The sequence below is a fragment of the Tamandua tetradactyla genome, chromosome X (genome assembly GCF_023851605.1).
Source record: "Tamandua tetradactyla isolate mTamTet1 chromosome X, mTamTet1.pri, whole genome shotgun sequence".
Taxonomy (NCBI): domain Eukaryota; kingdom Metazoa; phylum Chordata; class Mammalia; order Pilosa; family Myrmecophagidae; genus Tamandua; species Tamandua tetradactyla.
This window is the reverse complement of record NC_135353.1, coordinates 121,171,215-121,193,819: the sequence shown is the minus strand read 5'-3', so window position 1 is coordinate 121,193,819 and position 22,605 is coordinate 121,171,215. Positions and strand designations below refer to the sequence as shown.

Genomic DNA, 22,605 nt, shown 5'->3' with positions numbered 1-22,605 from the left:
ATGACCACCCCCCATCCCCAACACACCCCTCCTTGTTGTAAAGAACGAGACCAGAGAGTCAGTGGGTGGGCCCATCTGGCCAGATGGTATTTTGGCTGCACAGCCTTTACACACACACACACATGTTGCTAGAATGCTGAACATGGACCATACCCCCACCCAACACCCCCAATCCCAAATGCAGAGTAGCCAGGCTTCCAGACATAAATTAAAAAATTAAATTAAATTAAAAAGAGTTGGTCTCTGGGAGGGAGCACTCATGCAGACATGAAGGCAGAGGCCCCTGGGAGCTAGGGCCAAGAAGAAGAAAAAATTGCTGCCCCTCCCCTTAGCATCCCCAATCTCCAGGGGCCCCCACTCTAAGACAGGGTCACTAACACCAGCCATTAGGCCACCAACCCCTTTAATGTCCCGCTTCCCAACCTATTGGTTTTTGGTGCCAGCCTCCATTTTCTCACCACAGCCCAAGAGAACGGAGTCCTGGGGGGTGAGAAGGGCAGGGAGTGGTGAAACCTGCAGGTCTTTAGCTGGCCTCTCCAGGCTCTAAATCTGGATCAGGGGACCCCACGCACTCCTTGCTGAGCCGTACAATTTCCTGGGACAGAACCTCCATGTCCTAAGAAACAAACAAACCATCAAGGGCCAGAGAAGGTACAGGCACAGCTTCCTAACCAAACCTGGGATGTCATCTGTGATTTCCTTTTCTCCCTATTAATCAATGCCCAGCTATGTCTGGCCTAGGATGGGAAGGTACTTGGAGAAGCTCATAAAGCCACCAGCAGTGAGTGGGCTGTATTTGGAAAAAGTGTGTCTGGGGGGGGCTGGGGAATCTCTAGAGATCCTGACACAAGAGTGGATCATCTGTTGGGGCATGGTGCTGCTAAAGATACAATTCCTGCCCTCACCACCTTCTCTTGTACTTTGTACTAAACAGTGAGGTTGTTTCTCTAGGGTAGGGGCTGAGTCTGACTCCCTTCTGATTTCCACAGACATGTGGGAAACAAGTGAAAGAATAAGTGGATGTGTGGGTGGATACATGAGGGACTCATGGGAGGAAAGAGGTGGACAAATAAATTTCCCAGAGAATAGACAGAGAACAACAGGTAGGCAGGCAGATCACTGGGTGGGTTGGTGAAAGGTAACACAAGGGATAACTGATGAGTAGATAAGAGAGAGGTGAGTCAGGAAATGGGTAAAAAGGCATGGGATAGATGATTAAATGGGAAGACAGATGGGCAAATGGTTGGATGGATATATGTATGAATGGATGAGTGGGTAGATGGATGGCTAGAGGGAAAAGTGAAAGACTAAACTAATGAGTAAGTTGATAGGAGGATGGGAAGATGAGAGGATAAAGGAGAGGTAGGTTACTGGGGAAGGGGCTGGACAGAAGGACAGGTGGGTGGTAGCTGAACCAGTGACTGTGTAGGTGGTTAGGCAGGTGGCTGAATACAGATGGGTGGGCTGGCAGGCCACACTCGCCTTGTGCAAGTGCATATTCTTTGTCAGCTGCTCCTCCAGCATGTTCTGCAGCTTCTTGTTCATCTCCCGAAGATTCTCGTCACCTGGCTTCACTAGGTCTCTCAGGACGCTGCCCAGCCCGCTGCGGTCTGTGTGGCCTGCTGCCACAGACACATCTGCAAGGACCCAGGCTGTGAACCACCCTCTCGACAGAGCCAGAAGCAAGATGAACAGAGATAGAGGATAAAAGAAGGAAACAGAGTGGGGGTGCAGGGGGTGCATGGTGGTTCAGTGGTAGAATGCTTGCCTGCCATGCGGAAGACCTGGGTTTGATTCCTGGCCCATGCACCCCCCCCCCAAAAAAAGAATGGAGGGCAGAGAGCCATGCTATGTAGGGGGCATAAGCATTACCATGTGACACCTGGCTCTGTCACTTATTAGTTGTGTAACCCTGTGCCTCTGTGAAAGAGGGCTAATATCTATGTCTGCATGTGAAACACAGAGTACACAGTAAACACTCCGCGCATTTCAGGCAGTCGGCATCATTTTCATTAGTAAGGGGAAAACAGGGAAAAAAGCAGAAGGTTGAAAGAAACAACAAAAGAAACAAAGACAGGGGAGATGGGGAAGGAAAGATAAGAGAAGGTGGGAGGGGGGGGGGAAGAGGAGAGAGGAAGAGAAGGACAGGGGGAAGAAGAGATAAGGACTCCAAGAGGGATATGCATACAGAGAATGAGAATTTCTAAAGATGATACAATAGCAAAAGGGAACAGGAACAGTGAGATCAAATGAAGGGAGGGCGGAAGGAAGAGAGAACAAAGAGAGGGATACAGACACACACAGAGAATGGAGAGTGGAGAGAGAACAGACTGAGAGGAGAGAGATGCCAAGATAAAGTGAGAATGGAGTGAGAAAGAGGGAAAGGTGAACAGAGACCCGGAGAGGAGAGGGACACCACAACGAAGAGATAGAGAACAAACAGAGACACAAAGTTGCTCTCCCCCGCCACCACTGGTGGCCTTGTTGATAACTCTACTGAGTTGCAAGGAGCAAGGAGAAAAGCCATAACACAGAACAGTGGAGGGAGGCAGGCAGGTAAGAGAATGGGGACCGGATAAGGGTGAGGGAGCGGAACACTGACCAATCCGGCTATCCATGACGTAGGTCTCAATGATGGCACTCTTCCGGCAGAGGTCCTCTGCCATGGAGGCACTGCTCACCTCCAGATGCTTCACCTGTAGATGGCCCAGTCCACCTCAGACCCCTCAACTACATGTATTCAGACCTGAGGAGTGGGCCCATCAGAACCCCCCACCTGCCCCTTCCCAGGGTGCTCCAAGTGGGCATGGGCAGGCAGACAGATACCACAGCACCTTCTCTTCCAGCATCCATTTCTCTTGCTGTGTCTCTGCCAGACGCTGAAACAGCTCAGCCACTTCCTCATCTGACAGCTCTGCTGGCCGAGGGGGCTGGGCCTGAGGGCTGCTAGATAATGACTGCAGAGAAGAGCAGAGAAGAGGTCACCTGGAGGCCCTGCCCTGCCTGCCCCAGAGAAGAGTAAGGGCTAAGAAGGAGAACCAGGCTGGAGGTGGAGTGGAGACAGGGTGGGCTCTAAAACTCATAGTGTTGTTGGGAGGATGAAGAGAGATCCTGTAGAAGATGAAATCAAACTTCCAGTTGAGAGGAAAACTATGGGAGAGAGGAATGAGCTAAATGATACCACAAAGGAAGCAAGTAGGAAAATCCAAAAGGTGGGATTTTCTGCATGTTAACTGGCCTGGTTTCTTCAACAAGTTGGTGTCACAAAAGAAGAAACCACATTAGATGAAAACTTGACTTAGCTGACATAAAACAACCAGATGCAACACGTGCTCTGAAACGGGGCCAACTAGGAAAATTTGATTAAGGTAAAAGTATTAGATGAGATGAAAATTTACCTAATTGGGAAGGTAGAGATCAGTTGAACAAAAGGATACTTATGATCTTATTTAGATTAAATATGTTTACACATACACAGAGAGAGAGAGAGATCTTGAGGGGTGTGAACTAAGGATATATAGCAGTGATTTCTGGTGAAAATGGGATTTAAAATTTTTTTTAATCTTTTCTCATCTTTAAAAAAATTTTTTCTATAAAAATGTAATTTCTAACACTTGTAATAATAAAAAAGTTATTTCCAAATAAAAGTGGCTGACACAGAAGCTGGCATTATAGATGACAATAACAATAATGATAATTATAAGCTGGAAAAAGGGAACTTTTACAGGAATGGTACTATGAGCCACACATGTTATGGTCTCAGAAAAGGTGGAATTAGCCCACAGATGATGAAAAAGTGGGTTAGAGAGAGAATGATTTGCCATTCCCAATTTAGCAATCTGAATCCAAGTTGGTGAGACAGAGGAAAACTTAACCAAAAAAATGTATGTGCTGGGCCCTAGTAGGAGATAGATGCAGGTGGCGGGGAATGGAGGGTCCTAGAATTTATGTAGAAGAAGCTGGGGCTGGAGGTTCTCCCCTGCCCTTACCCTGGCTGGAACAACCGAGCTCTCCTTCTCCCGCAAGATCTCACGGTAGCTGAAGGAGGAAACGCTACTGCTGTCCCCTGTCTGGGTCCGGCTTGGTGAGTTCATCTCTGAGAGAACCAGCTCCTCGAGGCCTGAGCAGTGAGGAAACAGAAACCTGAGCCCCAGTCCCCCCTTATGGTCTCAGGGCAGCAACAGGCAGAAAGTCAGAAATAGACTTGATAGGAGATGGAAAGAAACACTTGGGTTTGGGGAAAGGCAGAGGCAGAATTTGAGAGAGAGAAAGAGGGAGGGAAGGAAGGAGAGAGAGAGAAAGAGAGAAATAGAAAAAGGAACTGCCTCCATAGGCAAACACATACAACATAAAAACATAGCCGAAGAGGTCAGGAAAAAGACAAAGATATGGCTATATGGAGGCATAAAGTGGTCTACACTCAGAGTCGGGGTAGAGAAAAGAAACTAAACAGCTGGAGAGGGCAGAGGTGCACACCCACATGCAAAGAGAAAATCCCAGAGAGACAAAGAAAGACAGAACAGATGAAAGAGAAAAACAGAGACCCTGGAGAAAGACCTGAGTCAGAGCACAGAGACAAAAAATGAAGATAGACTCTCAGAACCATGCACTTAAATCTGATTTTAACCTAACAGATGAGGAGAGTGTATAGTATGCAATTCTAAACTTTTTGGTGATTTTTACATTAACCTATAACAAAAGAGAACCAAAAAAAAAAAATCTTCCTTTATTGAAGAGAGGTTACTTAAGGAGATTGAGTGCCTTGGAAAGAAATTGATTTGGTGATACATCCATTTTGCCACATCACTTAAAACACGCAAGCACTGAGCTTGTGCTGCTTGCTCCTGCAGCTGGTTCTGGGTTATCAGGGAGGGGGTTGAAACCACATCCTAAGGGGTGTCCGGGAAGGAAAGGGTAGTTGAGTGGGTTCCATGGGTATCCTGAGTAGGAGGACAAGGGGCAAGTTTTCTCTCAGTCTGTGATACAGGAGATAAATAAGAACCACCACTACACTTTACTTATTTATTAAAACGTATTTATAGGCCATCCTCTTCTAAAAAATGGCCGAAACTACTCAAGTTTTTCTGTGTGTCTTCTGCCTTAAATGGCAGAAATAACATGGATTACATTAGCTGCATAATTAAAACATCACTGCCGATTTTCAAGTCTTGCTCCCTAGCTAGACTGGGAGCTCCTAGAGGGCAGGGACTCAGGCGGTTTCACATCAGGGCCCCTGACTCAGTCAATGTTTATGAAAGAGGAAAGAGAGTGAGAGAAACAAAAGACAGGGGATACAGAGAGAAACAAGACAAGACAGACAGAGGCAGTGACAGACAGAAACAGAGAAGAGATACAGCAAAAAGGAGACAGAGATACAGAAGAAAACAGATAGTGCAGAAATAAAAGCAGAAGAGAAAGTGACAAATGAGAGAAAAAGTAGAAGACCAAGTTCTAGAGTTCAAGACACAGGACAGAAAGAAGAGGCAGGGTGAGGTGTAGGAAAGACTTCTGGCCTTGAGGCCCAAGCTAGTCTTCCCAGTGCCTCAACCTCCCCTGCCTGTCCTAGTCCTTTACCTGAGCGGCTCTTGCTGTTGGTGAGGATGTCCTGCAGGCGCTCCTGCAGCTTGTCTGCCCGTTTCCGCTCCAAATGCAGCTGTCGCTTGAGGTCCTTGAGCTGTGGAGGAACAGGGAGAGAGATGGCAGCTGAGGTCCAGTGGGCCCATAGGTCCCAGGCCATGAGGGGGGCATGCTTGGGCACTTCCCCATCTTACTGCAGCACTGCCTTTCTTCTCCAGGATACGTTGTCCATCCACTATGTCTTTCACCTCCTGTGGGACAGAGAAAGCATGGTTGATAGGTGTTGGAATGGTCACATGCAGTCCACTTCCTTGCTGCCCCCTTACTTCCCACTGAGGTCCAGGGGTGCCTGGGGACCACAGAGGAACCAGTGACCTGCTTCAGGTTGCTGATGGTCTTTAGGTGGCAGTCCCGCTCCTCCTCAGCCTGCTGGAGCTGATCCCGCACACCCAGTAGCTCCTTCTCCTTGCCCTACAAAGCAGAGGGCAGTTCAGCCCTCAGCTTGGGAAAACCTCAGCACCATACGCCCCCACCCCACTGACTAGGGTCTGCCACTCCCCAGAGAGAAGAATATCATCCACACTAGGCACCTTCAGCTCAGCAGTGTGCTGCTCCTGACACTGCTTAAGGGCTTCCTCTTGTTCCTGCTGCTGCTGCTGCAGAGATTCCTGTAAGACAAGTCCCAGGTCTGGCTACAGCCTCCCAGAAAATACATTGCCCAGTTAGAAGTCGGGGGGCGGGGAGGCTGCAAGAGGGCCCACAGTTTGCGGAAAAGAAACTCCTGCAGGGAATAGTGTGTACCCTTAGACAGTTCATGGAAGTTACCACATCTAAGGCTGCACCTTAGATGCATTCATATCCTAGATATAGATTGGTACATACGTTTGACTTAAAATGTAACACAGCACTTACTACACAATAGGAATATTCTAAGGTTTCTACATATATTAACTTATTTTATATAACCCTCCCATGGTACCTAGATAATAAGTATTACTGCTATCTATGAAAGTGGGCCACAGAGAGGTAAGGTACCTTGCCCAAGGTCATATAGCCAGTCCATGGCCCAGACAGGATTTAAACCCATAAAAACAACTAGCTCTTAAAACAATGCTCTTAAAAAAAAATGAGGGCCTAAATTATTTGAGTGGTTCTTTTAAATATCCATTTCATGGAAGATCAAAATGCCGAGCTAAAATGGTGCTTGGTTAAATATAACAGCTTCTTGTGTTATTCGAGAAACAGAATTTTGGTATAATACTTTTGACAATTAGAGAGAATTGTGATGCACACATGAAAGCAGTATTTTTTCTTAATCTAAATATGTTTCAAGTATTTATATATTCTTAAAATAAACTGTCATTTTAGATTTTAAAAAACAGGTTAATTAGCATAAGTGTTATTCATTGCCTAACACAGTAGCAACTAAAGATGCCTTCAATGTTGTGATAGTATGTCATGAATGTGTAAATACAAAAAAACTGTATAGGGTGGTGTGATGGTGGCTCAGTAGCAGAATTTTCACCTGCCATGCCGGAGACCCGGGTTCGACTCCCGGTGCCTGCCCGTGTTAAAAAAAAAAAAAAAGAAAACTATAAATTCCTGTCCTTATGGAGCATAACAAATGTAGCTTTTTAAGTTCCACTATATTACTTTTTCTTCAATAAATGATTACAGTTGTTTTGCTCTTAAAAATTAAAAAAAAGAAGAGACTTTGCTCTCAACTGCTACATGACACTGCCTCCTATGTATTAATATGATTTTTCCAGAAAATGGCAGTAAACGTTCTTGTTCTAACAAAATTAGTATATTGGAATAGTTTTCTGACAGGAGAAGTAGTTTCATGTGGAAGAGATGCCTCTTCAAACGTGCACAAAGGCAGGGAAGCCTCACACACCTGACACTGGCCTATATGCTGGTCATCCCCTGATCCCCTACGGAGAGCTGCTGTTGAGGCCTCAAGCCCAGGGCATTCCAGAAAGTTCTAGGGTCTCATGACTCCTATTCCTCTGGTTTAGCATGGGTGCCCCACCAGTTTCTGTATCTCAACAGATACCACCAACTCACCTCAGCTTCCTTCAAGCGCCGTTCAAACCAGCCCTTGGCTCCATCCATGGAATGTACCTGAGCTTGAAGTTCTTCCACTGTCTGCTGGAGAGTCTCCAGCTCCCGTGTTCGGGCCTAGGAGAGAGCAGACAGTCATGGGCCAGGCAGGGACAGGACCTCATGCATGCCGTTCACTGACCTATTACCAACGTTGTGGTCCCCAGGTTTTAGAGGGAGGCTATCATCTACCTACCCACCTTCTCCTCACGGATCTGCCCACGGAGCTCTTCCTCTTGCCGCTTCTTATCTTCATGTAGCTCTCTGAGCTCACGTTCATAGCGGGCACGCACACCCAGCACCTCCTTCTCATGTCGGAGTCGGACTGCTCCCAGCTCTTCCTTGTGCTGTGACTTTTCCTGCAGTGTTTCCATTGCTAGCTCATCTAGCATGGCCTTCCGCTTCTCAGCACTCTGGGGGCCAGGAGGTTGGGGCAGGAGAATAGCAGTCAACTTCCTGCCCTAATGCTAAAAAAGGCCCCTTACCTTCTCTCCATTCCCAAGGAACTGGCTAAGTCACTCATCCATCCTCATGAAACTGATCGACTTTCCTTCCCCTTCCATTTCCATGGACTTGGCCACATCATTCCTCCATCCCCATGTCCTGGGCCAAGACCTGCCCCACCACCCCACCACCGCCCCTACTATCCCACCTTTCGAGCCTCCTGCAATTCCTGGCTTAACTGCTCCTTCTCTTGCCCTAGTTCTTGAAGTTGTTCCAGCAGTCGACTATTGGCCCGTAATGACTCCTAATGCAAGAACAAAGGGAGCAAGATTTGATAAAGAGCCCTAATAAGTGCTGGTCACCCTGGATACTTCAGGTAGACCATCTCTTTTAACCCTTGTAAAGTCACTGTTATTATCCCTATTTTATGGATGAGAAGTATGACAGAAACCACCAGTTGTTCTCTAGTATTCATTCTCCCTTACTTCCCTAGCAAGAGAATACTTTTAAGTTGGGTGCACAGCTGTCTAGCTGACATTTCCTCTCATCTCTTGCAGTAGGGATGGCCACGTGATTAATTTCTGTGTGCAGAAGTGGTAAGTGTAACTTAGGTCATTCTCTTAAAGGAAAAAGGTAGGCTGTCCCCTTCCCCATTTCCTCTTTCCCTCCAGCTGGAATGCAAAATATGTTGGGGGCGGGGGAGACTGAGTGACCATCTTGAATGACAAGATAGAAGTCTCATGTTGAAAGTGGCAGAGCAGAAATGTGGAAGAAACCTGGGTCACTGAGGACTGAAAAGCTATAGTTCCATTCTTGGCCAACCTATCTGAACTTTTACATGAGAAAGAACTAAACTTCTATTCTATTTAATCCACTATGATTTTTGCTTCTATTACAGTATCAGAGTGCATATCCTAACTAATTGGAGAGACTCAGTCTCACAGAATTGAAATGACTTGTCCTAGGACACGCAAGTGCTAATAAGTTAAGGAGCCAGATTAGAACATAGGTCCCCCTGACTCTACTGTCTTCCCACTGCACTTCTTGGGGTACTCCACTGAGCTAGTACTAGGTAACTAAGAGAAGACAGGCCAGAGCCAGAGTTGTCACCTGGAGCTGGGAGTTAAGGTCATCTTTTTGTCCCATGAGGTCCTCATACTCAGCCTGCCGCTGCTGTAACTCAGCTGCCAGTCCAACAGTCTGTTCCCGGAGCATATTCAGTTCTTGGGTCTTTGCTGTTTGGATCTGAGGAAAGCAGTGGTTATGAGAAGTGTAATGAAAGAGTCCCTGGGGACCAGGTACAGGGCATGGCCTCCCAGTTCCAGGCAGACAGGGAGAGAAGTGGAAAGAGAGCCAAGAGGAGAGAGAGAGGGAATTTCAGAGAGAAAAGCAGTGAGAGAAAGAGATCAACAGGAGTCAGATAAATTGTGGCATTCATACAATGGAATATTACACAGTGATAAAAGAACAGGCCAGTGCTACATATGGACAAACCTCACAGACATAATGCTGCAGCAAAAAAAACAGCCAGACACAAAAGTGTGTGTGATTCCATTTATATGGTATTAAAGAACAAGCAAAACTAATCTACAGTGACAGCGGTCAGAATAGTGGCTACTCCTGGGTAGGGGGTGTTGATTGAGAAAGGGTATAAGGGCAACTTCTGTGACACTGAAAATGTTCTATCTGGATGATGGTTATAGGGAGACACCATATATTTCATATATATGAGACAATCATATATATATATGATTCACTGAGCTATACTTAAGATTAGTACACTTCATGCACTTCTGTTGAGAGAGAAACTAGAATATAAGAGAATCAGGGATGGATGGTCAAAGAGAAGAGGGATGAAAGCCAACAGAAAGGAAAACTGAAAATGAAACAAAAACAGAGGCAGGAGAAGAGCATGGTGTTCAGACCACCCTGCCCCAAAATAGGTCAGAAGTGGAGGGAGATTGGGGAACTGGCAAGGGATCAGCAAGGGCTCCCTGCTGTCCTGTACCTGCTCCAGGGCAGCCAGACTAGTCCTCAAGGCACTGTTCTCAGCCAAAAGTCCTTCCACTTGTTCTTGCGCGTCTGCACTCTGGATGGACACCTGGTCCCACCCCCACAACAGGTGGGAGCGGGCCCAGAACAAAGGGACAGGACCTACCCGCAGCCAAGAAAGAAAGGAGAGACACACACACACAAGAAGCAGGACTGGGGGAAGCAGGACCCCTGGGGCCTTGCCTGCCTGCATACTACCCATTCAGACTCCTTCCACCCTCAAACCCCACCTCCCTGAGCTCATCACCTACAACCTACCTGATCCTGTAAGGCCCGTAGAGCTGCAGCATGCTCCAGGCGCTCCCCCTGCCGCTGATCTCTCAGTTCTGCCAAGGTCTGTGGGGTCCAGGAGGTCAAGGGAGTCCATGCCACACCTCAGCCTCCCCTCAGGTGCATATACCCACAGAGACTCCCTCTTTGACAAACCAATTGCATGTTGCCAGCACCTAAGGGTCTCAAACTACCCAGCCATCAGAGATCTCAGGCTTACCCAGACTCCAGGTCATTACCCACAGGGGCCTCAGACACACTGAACCCCTATGCCACAGCCTCCAAGCAGCTCAGACACAACTAGGTTCCTGCCCTAGGCCCCAATGTTTCCAATCCCCCAGTCCCTATCCATAAAAGGTCTCAGACTCATCCAGATTCCAGATGGGAACCCCTAGAATCCTTAGACATGCTCAGCCCCCAAGGACTGCAGATTCAATTAGCCCACAGATCTCAGATTCACCCCAACTCCCAGGGGTCTCAGACACACTCAACCCCGATACTCCTAGCTCCCAAGAATCTCAAACCTACCCAAACTCACAGCCCTAGATTACAGAGGTCTCAAACTCACCCAACCTCCTAGTTTTGAGGTCCCGGGGAAGTCTGAGACAGTTCCCTCCCCTCAATCATTCCCATCACCAGTCTGGGGATGTTCAGACCCAGCAAACCACTAGCTCCTAGGGGTTTCAGCTTCATCCAGACTTCTCTCCCCGGATCCCCAAGGGTCTCAGGCTCACCTAGCCCCATGTTTCCAGCATCTAGGGACCTTAAATCCATAGTTACCATATCCTCCATTCCAAAGGACTTCAGACTCACTTCCTCTAAGGGGAATCCAACAGGCTTTAAACTCATCCAACTCTCAATGGTCAGGACCTCATAACCACCTAGACTTTTTGCCTAAGCCTTGGAAGTCTCATACTCACCAGTTTTTGTTTCTAGCCCCCAGGGTTCTCAGGACCACCCAGCCCACACTATTCCAGTTCTTAGGTATCTCAGACCCAAACCAGCCCCCACATGCTGAGGGTTTCATATGTACTCAGCCTCCAGCCCCAGTCATCCCACTCTTGGGAATCTTGTAACTACCTAGCTCCTATGTCCTCAGCCTCTGGGAGTGTTGAATTTATGATACCCCAATTCTAACAGTATCAAAGTCACCCAGCCTCTAGGGGTTCCAGATTTACCCCAATTCCTATCCTGAGTCACCATAGATTTATCCAGACTCCTGTCTCCAACCCCCAGTAGTTTCACATTCATCAAAATTCCTGACATACACTAGTAATACACTTTATTTCCCTTTGGAAAAACACACCTGGCAGACAGCCCCCCACTTACTTAGCCCCCTGACTTAGATTCACGCAGATTATTTTCCCTACTGCCAGGGGTCTCAGGGTTACCCAGCTCCCATTTTCCTAGCTCCTGGGAGGGGGTGTGGTTAGGACCCATTCAGTACCTATATTCCCAAGACAGGGAATCTCAGATTCCCCAACAAGCCTTTGTAGACCTCAGACATCCCAGCCTCCCAGCCCTGGTCCCTATTCTCAGAGCATAACCCCTCCTCACCTGATTGGCAGTCTCGAGTTCCTGCTGTAGCTTCTGGGTTCGAACCAACTGGGCTTTGAGATCAGCTTCTTTACGCTGCTGTAACTCCTCAATCTTGTTCCTAAGAGTGATTGGGATGGGGGGGTAGGTGTAATGGGCACAGCTCAAGGCCCATTCTCTCAGCTCTGTGCCAACTGCATTGTCCTACATTGCTGGGCACTGTCCCTGTTGTCCATCAATAGGACAGGGATATATGATGGATGAGATGGTCTTGCCACGCCTCAAATAGAAGAAAACCTGGTCTTTGACCATTCAGGACCTTTGACGCTGGTCCAAATGACCCCTGGCAGTTACCTGCTGTCATTGAACAGAGTCTCTTTCTCTGTCTGTAGACGGCAAAAACTGGGTATAGAAAAAGAAGACATAGATGGGTCAGTTCCATAAGTCTTCTACTCTCTAGCCCCCCCCCAAACTATTCCTCATCTCTGAACAAAAGAAACATACCTTTCTTGCTTCTTTTTCAGTTTCTCAGAAAGCTATAGGGAAAAAGGGAACAGAAAAATGGTAACAGTAAGAATAATATTAATCAAAACAAAAATAAACTTAGTAACAGACACTTCTTACTAAGTTCTCTCTGGAAGATAGAATTTACTTGTGTTACCTCATGGAATCTTCAAAACACCACTGAGAAGTGAGTACTACTGGTTTACAAATGGGGAAACTGAGTCACAGAATGGTTAAGCAATTTGGCCACCCAGCTGGTCAGCAGCAACAGCATGATCTCCATCCCAATCCCTCAAGTTCCAAAGTTCAGCTCTTCATGACCCCCCCAAATATTAATCAATGGCCATGTTATAATATGGCTAGGGTGGGAGGCCTGGAAAGCTGGGCCATGACTTGCTGCCTCCCCAGTGAGTCTCCAGTTCCTAAGATAAGAGCTAGAATTCTATGAATACTTCTAAAGGAATTAATGAATGAACAAATGGACAAATGAATAAGCAGAGCTTGGGGGAGAAAGAAGGAAGGGATGGAGCCTACCATGCACAAGACATAATGGGACTACATCAGCCCATTCCATTCTGAAAGCAACTCCTTTGCTTTCAGCCATTTGACAGATGACAAAACTGAGGCTTTGAAGGGGTACTAGACCCTTTCAAATGATCAGAGGATGCCCAGCAGGTGGGGAATGGGATGGGGCAAAGCTCAGGGAAATGCCTGGCAGCCCCACCTTAGCAAGTTCCTCCTGCAGCCTGGATGTTTCAGCCTGCTTCGAGCTCTGCAGGGAAGGGTGAAGGATGGGGTTGTTGTCAGCAAGGTGGGGGTAAGGCCTCTGATCACCTCTGCCCTCCTGCCTCCCTCACCCTGATCAGTCCACGAGATGATGATGTCACAGACATCTCCGTGGGACCACAGGCAGGGCTAGGGCATCTGCCTACTCCCTGGCACCCTAGCCTCAAAAGACCCATATTCACCTCCAAGCCTTGGAGCTGCTCCCAGAGCAATCTCTTTTCCTCTTTCTCCATCTCCCATTTCAGCTCCACCTCTGCCAAGGGTATGGGGGCTGGGATGGTGGGGGTTGGGCCCCCTGGGGGATCTCCTTGGCCCTCATTGGCAGCTGGGTTCCTCCTGGCTTCTTTCCCATAGCGTTCCTGCAAAGCTGGTGTGTAGGACAGGGATATATAATGGATGAGGCGGTCTTTCCATGCCTCAAATAGAAGAAGAACTGGTCTTTGGCCCTCAGGTAGCAGAGACACTGCCCCAAATGACCCCAAGCCATGTACTACCCACAAGCTGAAAGTTCAGTCCCATCTATGCCTCTCAAGAATCTTTTAGGCCCTACCAACCACTGGAATCCTGTCTACCATTAAATTAGCTCAAGGTGCTTTCTCAAGCCCCATCCCCAGTCCTCCAGGCCCCACACGCAGCCTTCCAAGGTCACACCTACCATGCTACACGCCTACTTCAGCTGAATCCCTCCTACAACATCCTAATTCCCACCCACATTCTACAAAGTCCTTCCTCTTAACTGCCACCCACTACCCCACAAACTCTAGTTACTCTCCAAAAGTCCACACACCAGGGACCCTCCCATACTTTCATCTCAGACCCCATCTACAACCTGGGCTGAGAATGTTTCCCAAGACTCCTTCATTCACTTTCCACACTTTGCAAAGATCTCCTTTTCAATGTTGATCTTCTAATCTCTAACATATACTAGGTTGTAGGCACTGAACTAAATGCAGAATGATAACATCTCTTATCTCTACCACAATCTGTCAGGTGGTGGATGTGACTAGGTGAGGAAGCTTTGGCTCAGAGAAGTGAAATGACTTGTCCAAAGTCACATACCGGTTTATGGCAGGGCCAAGCTTGATTCTGCAGCCTTTCCCCTTCCCCTGGGAAGATACAATTTCCTTGCCCTACTCTAGCTCTGAGGTCTCTGTATCCCCAGGAGGGCCTCCATATACCTGCCACGTTCTTCTGCAAGGCTGTGTTTTCTGCCAGCAGTCTCAGCAGCTCCCCATCCACAAGGGTCCCAGCTTGGACAGCCCCTGCTCTGGCAGCCCCATCTTTCAATTGCTGGTTCTCCTGCTCAAGCTGTTCCATCTGGCTACAGAGCTGAGCAGGGGAACAGGGAGGTGACAGAGAAGCAGAGAATCATAACAATATTCACTGAAACACGGTGCTTGGCACATGCACTTTACACCTGTTCATTCATGTAATTAACATGACAGTCCTTTGAAGTAGGTGCTCTAATTATCTACATTTTACAGATAAGGACACTGAGGCAAAGAGATATTAAGCAACTTCCAATTCACAATCTAGTAAGCAGCAGAGTAAAAGAGGATGAGGATACTGAGAACAGATTTCCCCTTACCCACCCCAAACCCCATAGATGTAACCAAGACCTCAGGCTCCTTTGGAAGCGATTGGTCACCACAGAGAACCCCACTACCACCCCTCTTCTGTAGGGTCTTGGCCCAGGTCCCATAGACAGCTTTCAGAGCATTTCTAGGGCCAGCACGCTAACAATTCCAGCCCTTGGCCTTGGAGGGGTATAAATGCAAATAAAATTAAGCCAGGCCCTACGGAAGTTCTGACAGCAGTCTTGGGGACAAGAGCCCTTGCTCCCATTTTCAGATGAGAATACTGAAGCCCACAGAGAATTTTAATTTTTATTGCTGGGATATTTTCTACACAGAACACTAGTCCTTTCCTCCAGCTCTTACATGACTGGCTTCTTTACATCCTTCAGGACTCTGCTCAAATGGCACCTTTGAAAGTAGCATCCCCTGGTAGACACTCCAGTACTTTCCTTCACAGCACTCTGTTCATTTCCTTCTTACCTAGTGCTTTCTATAATAAAATTTTATTTTGTCACAAATTCTGAAACCAGACTGCTCGGTTGTGAATTTCTACTCTGGCATTTACTAGCTCTGTGACCTTGGGGCAAATCACTTAATTTCTCTGGGGCTCAGTTTTCCTTATCTGTAAAACAGGGATAATAATAGTAAAACCTACCTCATAGGCTTGCTGCAAGAATGAAATTAATAATGTAAAGTATGTCACACAGGACCTGGCACATAGTAAATGCTATAGAAATGTCAGCGATCACTACTATTATTATTTATTTACTATGTTATCATCCTCTTCCCCATCCTTCCCCCAGAGTATAAGCTACCTGAGAATGGGACCATTTTTCAGAACACAGAACACATAGTGGGTACTCAATAACTCTTTGTTGAAGGAATAACTGAGCTGAAATATGTTAACAGGACTTGACCCCTGGTCTCTCTGTGAGTACTTATAGTTCCTGGGAAAAGGAGAAGGAAGGATGTCAAGGAGGGCTTTATATCTGGCAGGGTGCCTGCAACAGGGTAGATGTTGGGAAATACGAGCTGGATTTATGAAGGAATGCTTGTCCCTGTCTCACCCCACAAGAACCATGATACTATTGAGGCTGGAGGCAAGAAGCAGTGAGAAGTAAGGTAGTAACATCAGCTGTGCTGGGAGCACCAGTATCTAACTATGGGTAGAGGGCAGGGAACCACCGGAAGGTTAAGGATTCACGTGATAAGACCTGCAAGTCAGAAGAATCTCCATGGCATGAACTGGTAGAGGGAGCTAAAAGTAAAGAGACCAGGAAGGAGGCTCTGAAAACGTAGCAGGTGAGAGGTGGTAATGGCTGAGGCAGGGCAGAGCCACAGGATGGATATAAAACTTTTTTTGTTTTTTTTTTCTTTGTTCTATTTATTTTTTTATATAAAACTTTTTAAGAGTCAAGAAATACTTTAGAGGGAAAATGAATTAATTAGTAAAAGAATAATATTAGTAGCTAATACTTATATAGCTGATACTATATGCAAGGCTCTGTTCTAAGTGGTTTATATATATTATCCCATTTAATCCTCCCCAAAGTCCCATGAGACAGGTACTGTTATTATCATTATTTTCTTTTTAAACATTTGGAAACCAAGAAAGAGGCAGATAAAGGTTACAGTTAGTAAAAGGTAGAGCCAAGATTTTAATCTAGGCCTCTGGCTCAAGGGCCCTTGTTCTTAACTACTACTTACTAAATTGCTTCTCCTGGTACTGTAACTGCTTTTTTTTCCTTTTTTTAATCTATGCATTATATTCTTAGGTGGAGGCTTGGAAGCACCATTGTTGTTGCCATGAGACTTTTTTCCTTAAAACACACTAAAATCTTAGAAAATTATTAACCATGGATATAGAATATAGAAAAGAAAATAAGAGACAACGTCCCTTGTAGGTTTAGAAACAGCCTGGACACTAAAATCAGTGAGGCAATAGAATTATCTTATCTAGGATGTATCATCTGAAAGAGTTAGAACCCCAGTTCACATGAAGAGAAGAAAGAGAAAAGGGAAGCAACTTGAGCACCTTTCCATCCTATATTAAGTACAAGAACTTTACCTAAGATCCCCTGCTCCAAACACCCTGGGACTACATAGCATCAGCTCCAAATTATAAATAAGACTTGAAGCTCAAAGAAAAGGAGTGACTTAGCCAGGAACCAGCTGACCTCTAGGCTTGAAGCCTTCCAGTCCCAGCACAGTGGGTGACCCCCATCTGTTAAATCGCTGCCTCGACCTCTCCTTCCCCCACCACCCCAGCAGCAATACAAGTCCTGTTTCAGCACCAAGGACAGTACCCCCAGGACCAGCCCCTGTCCAACCATCCTCTGCCGCCTTCTGGTTCAGCCCAAGGGGCCCCTACCCCTTGGATCCCCCATGGCTGCCCGCAGCACCAGTACCTTGCTGAACTCGGCCATAAGTGTGCTGTTCTGCAAACGGAAGTCCTCCTCCTGGCTGTGCAGCTTTGCCTGCAGCATCTCATTTTCACTCAGCAGCACCTCAACCTCCTGCAGTGGCAGACATGGGCCAGGTTCTCCAACAGGGGCAGGAAGGATATGGAAGTAGGGCAAAGAAACAGGAACAGGGAGAAAAAGACAAGGGGGGAGGAGAACATAGGGTATGGTACAGAGAATGACGCAGAGGAGATGAGGAAACACGGGGAGAGACACAGGGAGAAACAAAAGGACAGGAAGAGAGAGAAAAGGAAAGGGGGAGAGACAAGAAAGAGGGAGAGAGAGAACAGGGAGAGGGAGAAAGATGAGAAGGGGAGAGAGACATGGTGGGGGGGAGATATGGAAGAGAGACCAGGATGGGGAGGGAACAGATGGGGGAGCAGAGATCAGGAGAGGGAGAAGCAGGGAGGAAGAGAGAGACAGAGATACAGAGAGTGTGAGGAAGAGAAGAGAAGATATTGGGGAGACAAGAGGTAGAGAGAGAGATGGGGAGTGTGGAATAGATAGGGAAGGAGAGAGGGATGGAAAGGGAGAGAGAAACAAAAGAAAAGGCAGGAAGACAGAGAAATTGAAACAAAAAGAGTAAAAGGGAGAGAACAGAACAGAAAGAGAAGACAGAGGAGAGTCAGAGAAAAAGATAAGTATCAAGAAGAGATAGAGGCATGGGTAGAGAAAGGAGGGAGAGAGAAAAAGAAAGAGAAAGAAGAAAAAAGAGAAATGACGACAGAGACAGGAATAGAAGTAGGGGAGAGACAGAGAGGATTGGGAAAAGAAATAAGAGTCAGAGAGGACAGAAAGGCAGAGAGGGACAAAGAAACTCAAGAAAGAAGAATAAAGAGAGAAAAAGGGAGAAGGAAAGAGATACAGAGATGGGCACAGAGTAAGAGACAAACACAGGAAAACAAAGACAGACAAAGAAACACATGACAGTGAGAGGGACAGTCGCACACACGGAAAGGCCAGTACAAGGAGATCCCAGCATACAGACACATCCCCATTAAGAGTCTCCCAGACATATTCACCCGCCAGAGGTCCTCTTACCTGCGCTTTCTTGCTCTTGCTTAGTGCCTAAAGGGGAGTGGAGTGGGAAGAAAGATAAGATGAATAGAGATGGACCCTTCACTAGAGTATAGACATGACTGGGGCCGGTGTTAAGGGGAGACAATGACGATGGGGGTTCGGGGATGAGAGCATCTTCAACTACAGAACTTGTGTGATGACTTGCAAACCACAGGAATGGATGAGCATGTGACTGAATGAATAAATGAGTGGAATCCTGCCTTGGTACCCTAGACAGAACTCATCCTTTCCTCTAAGCTCTGGAAGATGTGCACTGGGGTTAGTATTTAACTCTTTATGGGCTTGACTCCAGGCTCAGAAATGACAGCATCACTGCATGCTTCTGCATGTCTATGTGGATCCCTTCCATACAACCTGGAAACTGCTGCTCCTTTGCTGCCTGGCCAAGGGCATTGCCAGGTTTGCTGAATCAGTCACCCTACTAAAGAGAAGCCCAGCCTTCCTGACTGTCAGATTTTCAACATTCTATATTCCTTCATTCAACAAATATTTAGCAAGCATTACTACATGTAACATTGTGCTGTGCATGGGAGTGGTGAAGAAAGGAGATAAAGGAGAGCCTTGAATGTTTTGAGGGGCCATAATGCATTGTAGTCTATCTCATCTTTAGAGGAACAGACAGGTGGGCTTAGTTTCATTTTGCCAAAAGTTTTAGGACAGGAATGGGCAGATGATCACAAGGCAGGAGGGTGAACAGAAGATAGGGGCAGATTTAAGGAAAATTTACCCATGGATTTGACCATTTAATTGGAAGTTAGTGAATGAGAATTAGTCAGTAACTGAAATTAGGAAAGAATAAAAAGTAAATTAAAATTAATTAAGCAGAATTAGATAAAATTATCAAATCAAAGATATTTCTATAAGCATTTTTTAAATGACTACATGAAAATAGCACATAACATTGGGCCTGGCTCACTGTAGGTGTTTAATGGATGGATGAATGAGTCAGATGGGTAGAGTGTGAGTGGGTGGGTGGGTGGATGGAAGGAAATACCTTCTGAGCTTTGGTCAACTCCTTATCCAGGTAGGTGGCCCTCTGCCGAAGACTGGTGAGCTCTGGTGTGAGGAAAGCAGGGAGTCCCAGCCTCAGTCAGTGGAAAAAGCTGACTTTCTGCCAGGGCTCTGATGGAAAAAACCTTGGTCCCCATCCTTCAAAGCCACCCTCATCAAATGAGACCCTCTTGGCTTACCAACACCATTCTTGCGTAGTTCATCTGAAAGCTGGTAGTTGTTTGTTCGGAGTTCCAGGAGCTGAGCCTTTGGAGGGAAGCAGGGAAGGGAAAAGACTTGGTCAGGAATGTGCTCCTACCCCCACCATGAGAGAACCAATCCCCAAACCCCGAGGACCCTGGTGCCCTCCATGTACCTCTCTAGCCACTCCCTAAGACCTGTACATGCTGTATCCTTAATGAGCTCTCAGCTTCTCTCACCTTTTCCACCTCCATTTATAAATGCAGTCACCTTCACTCTTCCATCTCCCTGCTGCCTCCATCTCTCCCTCTCCAATCCACCCTGCACTCAGGCTATCACAGAGTGTTTTCTAATGTCCCATGTTGACCCAGTCAGGCTCTTCTTGCTCATATGCATTCCACGGTTCTCCATGTGCACAAGATAAAGTTCGTCCTACTCATCTAGGCTGACCTTCTCACACACTAAACAATGCTCTGACTGTCTTTTTGTTGGGTGAGTATTGTGCATCCTCCTGACCAGACCTGGAGGCCCTGAGAGCAGGAGGCAGGGGTTCACCTTTCTCCATCTTTCTAAAAGGAGAGGGCCTGATACTCCCCTGCCCAACTTTCACTGAGTCAGGGGGCTGCCGTTGCCCTACTGCCAAGGCTCTCAAAGCATGTCCAAGGCCCCTTAAGAATTAAGGGAAAGTGAAGCATGGCCCATTCCAAACAGCACACCCCTCACTACTAGCCCTGTAGAACCCTGAGGTCAGTTGTCTCAAGCCCTCCGTCCCCTACCCCACTAGACCTTCCTCTACCTCCCATAATACCAGTCTCCATCCCCTGGTGATGTGCTCATGGTCAGAGGACTTGGCCCCTACAGAATCATTCCTACACTGTCTTGCCCAGAGCCCAGGGATCTGTGTCCCCCAGTCTTGGCCCAATTGGGACACCCTTTGTATCAGCCCCTAGAGTCCCTTCCCAACCAAGTCCAATGGTTTTCCCTCACTCGTGGTCTAGTGGGATTAACCTTCCTCACTCAAGGGTCTCCCATACCCCTCAAGATTTCCCAAATTGTGATCCAAGGGGATGGCCCTACACCCTTTGAGGTCTCTCATTCAGAAAGCCTTGGGTAAGCCACTTGGATCACCCTTACCAGCTTAGAATCCCCTGCACAGGTTATAGTGTTATTCCCTACTCATGGTCCAATGGTCTCACCTTTCCAGTCTTAAAGTCCCTCACACACGGACAACTAGTTTCCTTCATCCAAGGTCCAAGAGAATTACCCTTCCCCACTTGGGGTACCCCTGTCCCCCAAAAAGGCCCTACTCAGGGTTTCTCCCACTCAGGGTCCAACTGTATGGCTCTTTCTCCTCTGAGAGTATCCCCACACAGGGAATCCAGTGGTCCCCAGTGAGGAATTCCCTCAAAAAGGGCCTGCTCATGGTGCAATGCTATGGCCCTTCATCCCATCTCAGAGAACCTTCTTCCCCCCTCCCCCAGAAGTCAAGTGATTAGAATACCCAGTCACAGAGATGTACAATGATGCCCCCCAAAGAGCCCAGGGATGTCCCCCACCTGCAACCTAATGGTCTCACTCTTACATCTCTTCTAGTCCTCCCCGCAATAGAGATAAATGGTATTACCCATTCAGGGCCTTCTTCGCCCCGGATCTAATGGGATCTTCCCTAATCATCCAATGGTATGGCCTCCTCCAGCACTCGCAAAGGCTCTCTACCTCCGAGGAACAATGACAATATCTGGGGTCTTTTCCCAATCCCCTGGCATAGTGGTATCAACCACAACAATTTCTACCTCCCACTGGCTAATGGTATGGCCTTCTCACGGGCTCCCCCATGACGCAAACAATCCAACGCCCGCTTCCTTCCTCTCCGGACAAAATGGTTTCGCCCTCTCAAGCTCTCTTTCCCTTAAAGCCCAACGTGATCCCCGATCCCTGGCGTCCCATCCAGGGGCCGAGAGGTCTCGTCCCCTCCAAGTCTGAGTGAAGTATCACTGACTCAAGGACTCTGCCCTCCCCCGACAAGGCTAACTGAATCCACCTCCTCAAAACCCCACAGTATCTCGGAATCTAACAGTCTCACCACTCAGAGCCTCAGTTTCCCTTCTCCAGGCCAAGCTCATAGACTCAGGGTCCATCCCAACCAACCCCATCTCGGAGCCGGTGGCACAATCTCTCTCTACCCCGCTCCCCGGACGCGAAGCCTGGTGGTCTTATCTCCCGAGAGCTGCACCTGCATCCGCTGAAACTCCTCCTCAGACAGAGCTTGCGCCATGTTCCTCCCCCCCACCCACCCCCCAACAGCTTTCTGCGCAGACGCAGCTCTTGCCGTCTGCCGGGAGTCCGGGTCGGACCAAACCACTGACCAGGAATGTAGGGGTGGTAGTTAATCTGAAAGTTCAGCATTTTGGAGATAGAAAAAAACGAAACTGACGAATTGGGTGAATTGTGATTTAATGTTTTACTGTAATCCTAGGTCATCTGATCTATCTTTTAAGCTCCCATAGACTATCCACTGTGGTGCGACATTATAGCATCCCTCTCTCATGGGTGGACCCGTCACTAGGGAAGTGTATGTCGGCAGAAAATCACAGTCTCGAGGTACTCCTTTAATGAGAATGGTTGAGAATAATCGTATTAATGAAAGCGGAAGCTTTGCGGTGTCTTGTTCCCGCCCTCCTCCGGGTGACACCAAACAGGAAAACACACCCCTTCGGAAACCCTTGGCTTTTTCTGTTTTTCCCCCTTTCTTTTCCTTTTTCTTTTCTCTCTTTTTTAAGATTTAACACTCATTTTATTAACGTGATGCTGCACTTAATGTTAGGTAAAGAACCTAGCCACCAACAAATTTAAAATCAGAGAGAAAAGAATGGTAGTGAAACAAACGAAAAATGTTTCGTTAAAAAAAAAGAACATTCAAATAACTATTGAAATGCATTATCACCCTCTTTAGTGCGTTCCTTCCCCCTCAGCAAACCACCCTGCCCCCCGCCCCCAAGCAGTAGATTTTTATGTGGGAAAGA

The 22,605-nt window shown here is 47.2% G+C and overlaps 1 protein-coding gene across 4 annotated transcripts; it reads right to left on the bottom strand.

The window, feature by feature from the left end:
- Positions 1–66: 66 nt before the first annotated feature.
- Positions 67–21,872, bottom strand: GRIPAP1 (GRIP1 associated protein 1). 4 transcript variants are annotated; one of them, XM_077145858.1, is made up of 26 exons: positions 21,816–21,872; positions 19,582–19,648; positions 19,386–19,447; positions 18,353–18,379; positions 17,258–17,365; positions 14,451–14,601; positions 13,455–13,639; positions 13,211–13,258; positions 12,487–12,518; positions 12,337–12,384; positions 12,004–12,103; positions 10,435–10,512; positions 10,133–10,225; positions 9,235–9,369; positions 8,333–8,428; positions 7,881–8,093; positions 7,645–7,758; positions 6,168–6,245; positions 5,953–6,048; positions 5,772–5,828; positions 5,575–5,674; positions 3,990–4,120; positions 2,835–2,957; positions 2,603–2,696; positions 1,483–1,637; positions 67–616 (listed from the first exon to the last, which is right to left on the bottom strand). In XM_077145858.1, the coding sequence occupies exons 1-26, from the start codon at positions 21,855–21,857 to the stop codon at positions 524–526; spliced, it is 2,526 nt and encodes an 841-aa protein (XP_077001973.1). In that variant the 5' UTR covers positions 21,858–21,872; the 3' UTR covers positions 67–523. The 4 variants fall into 4 exon arrangements, with proteins under 4 accessions (XP_077001973.1, XP_077001977.1, XP_077001975.1 ...); XM_077145862.1 differs by lacking the exon at positions 21,816–21,872 and adding an exon at positions 21,666–21,764; XM_077145860.1 differs by lacking the exon at positions 10,133–10,225.
- Between the last annotated feature and the right edge of the window lie 733 nt (positions 21,873–22,605).

Bases quoted from the DNA above. Each gene is read 5' to 3' on its own strand.
- GRIPAP1 (XM_077145858.1), bottom strand. From the start codon at position 21,857: ATGGCGCAAGCTCTGTCTGAGGAGGAGTTTCAGCGGATGCAG. The intron at 7,759-7,880 runs GTGGGTAGGTAG...GCTCTCTCCTAG, and splicing joins GGCAGATCCGTGAGGAGAAG to GCCCGAACACGGGAGCTGGA. The intron at 6,049-6,167 runs GTGCCTAGTGTG...TCTGCTTTGTAG, and splicing joins AGCACACTGCTGAGCTGAAG to GGCAAGGAGAAGGAGCTACT.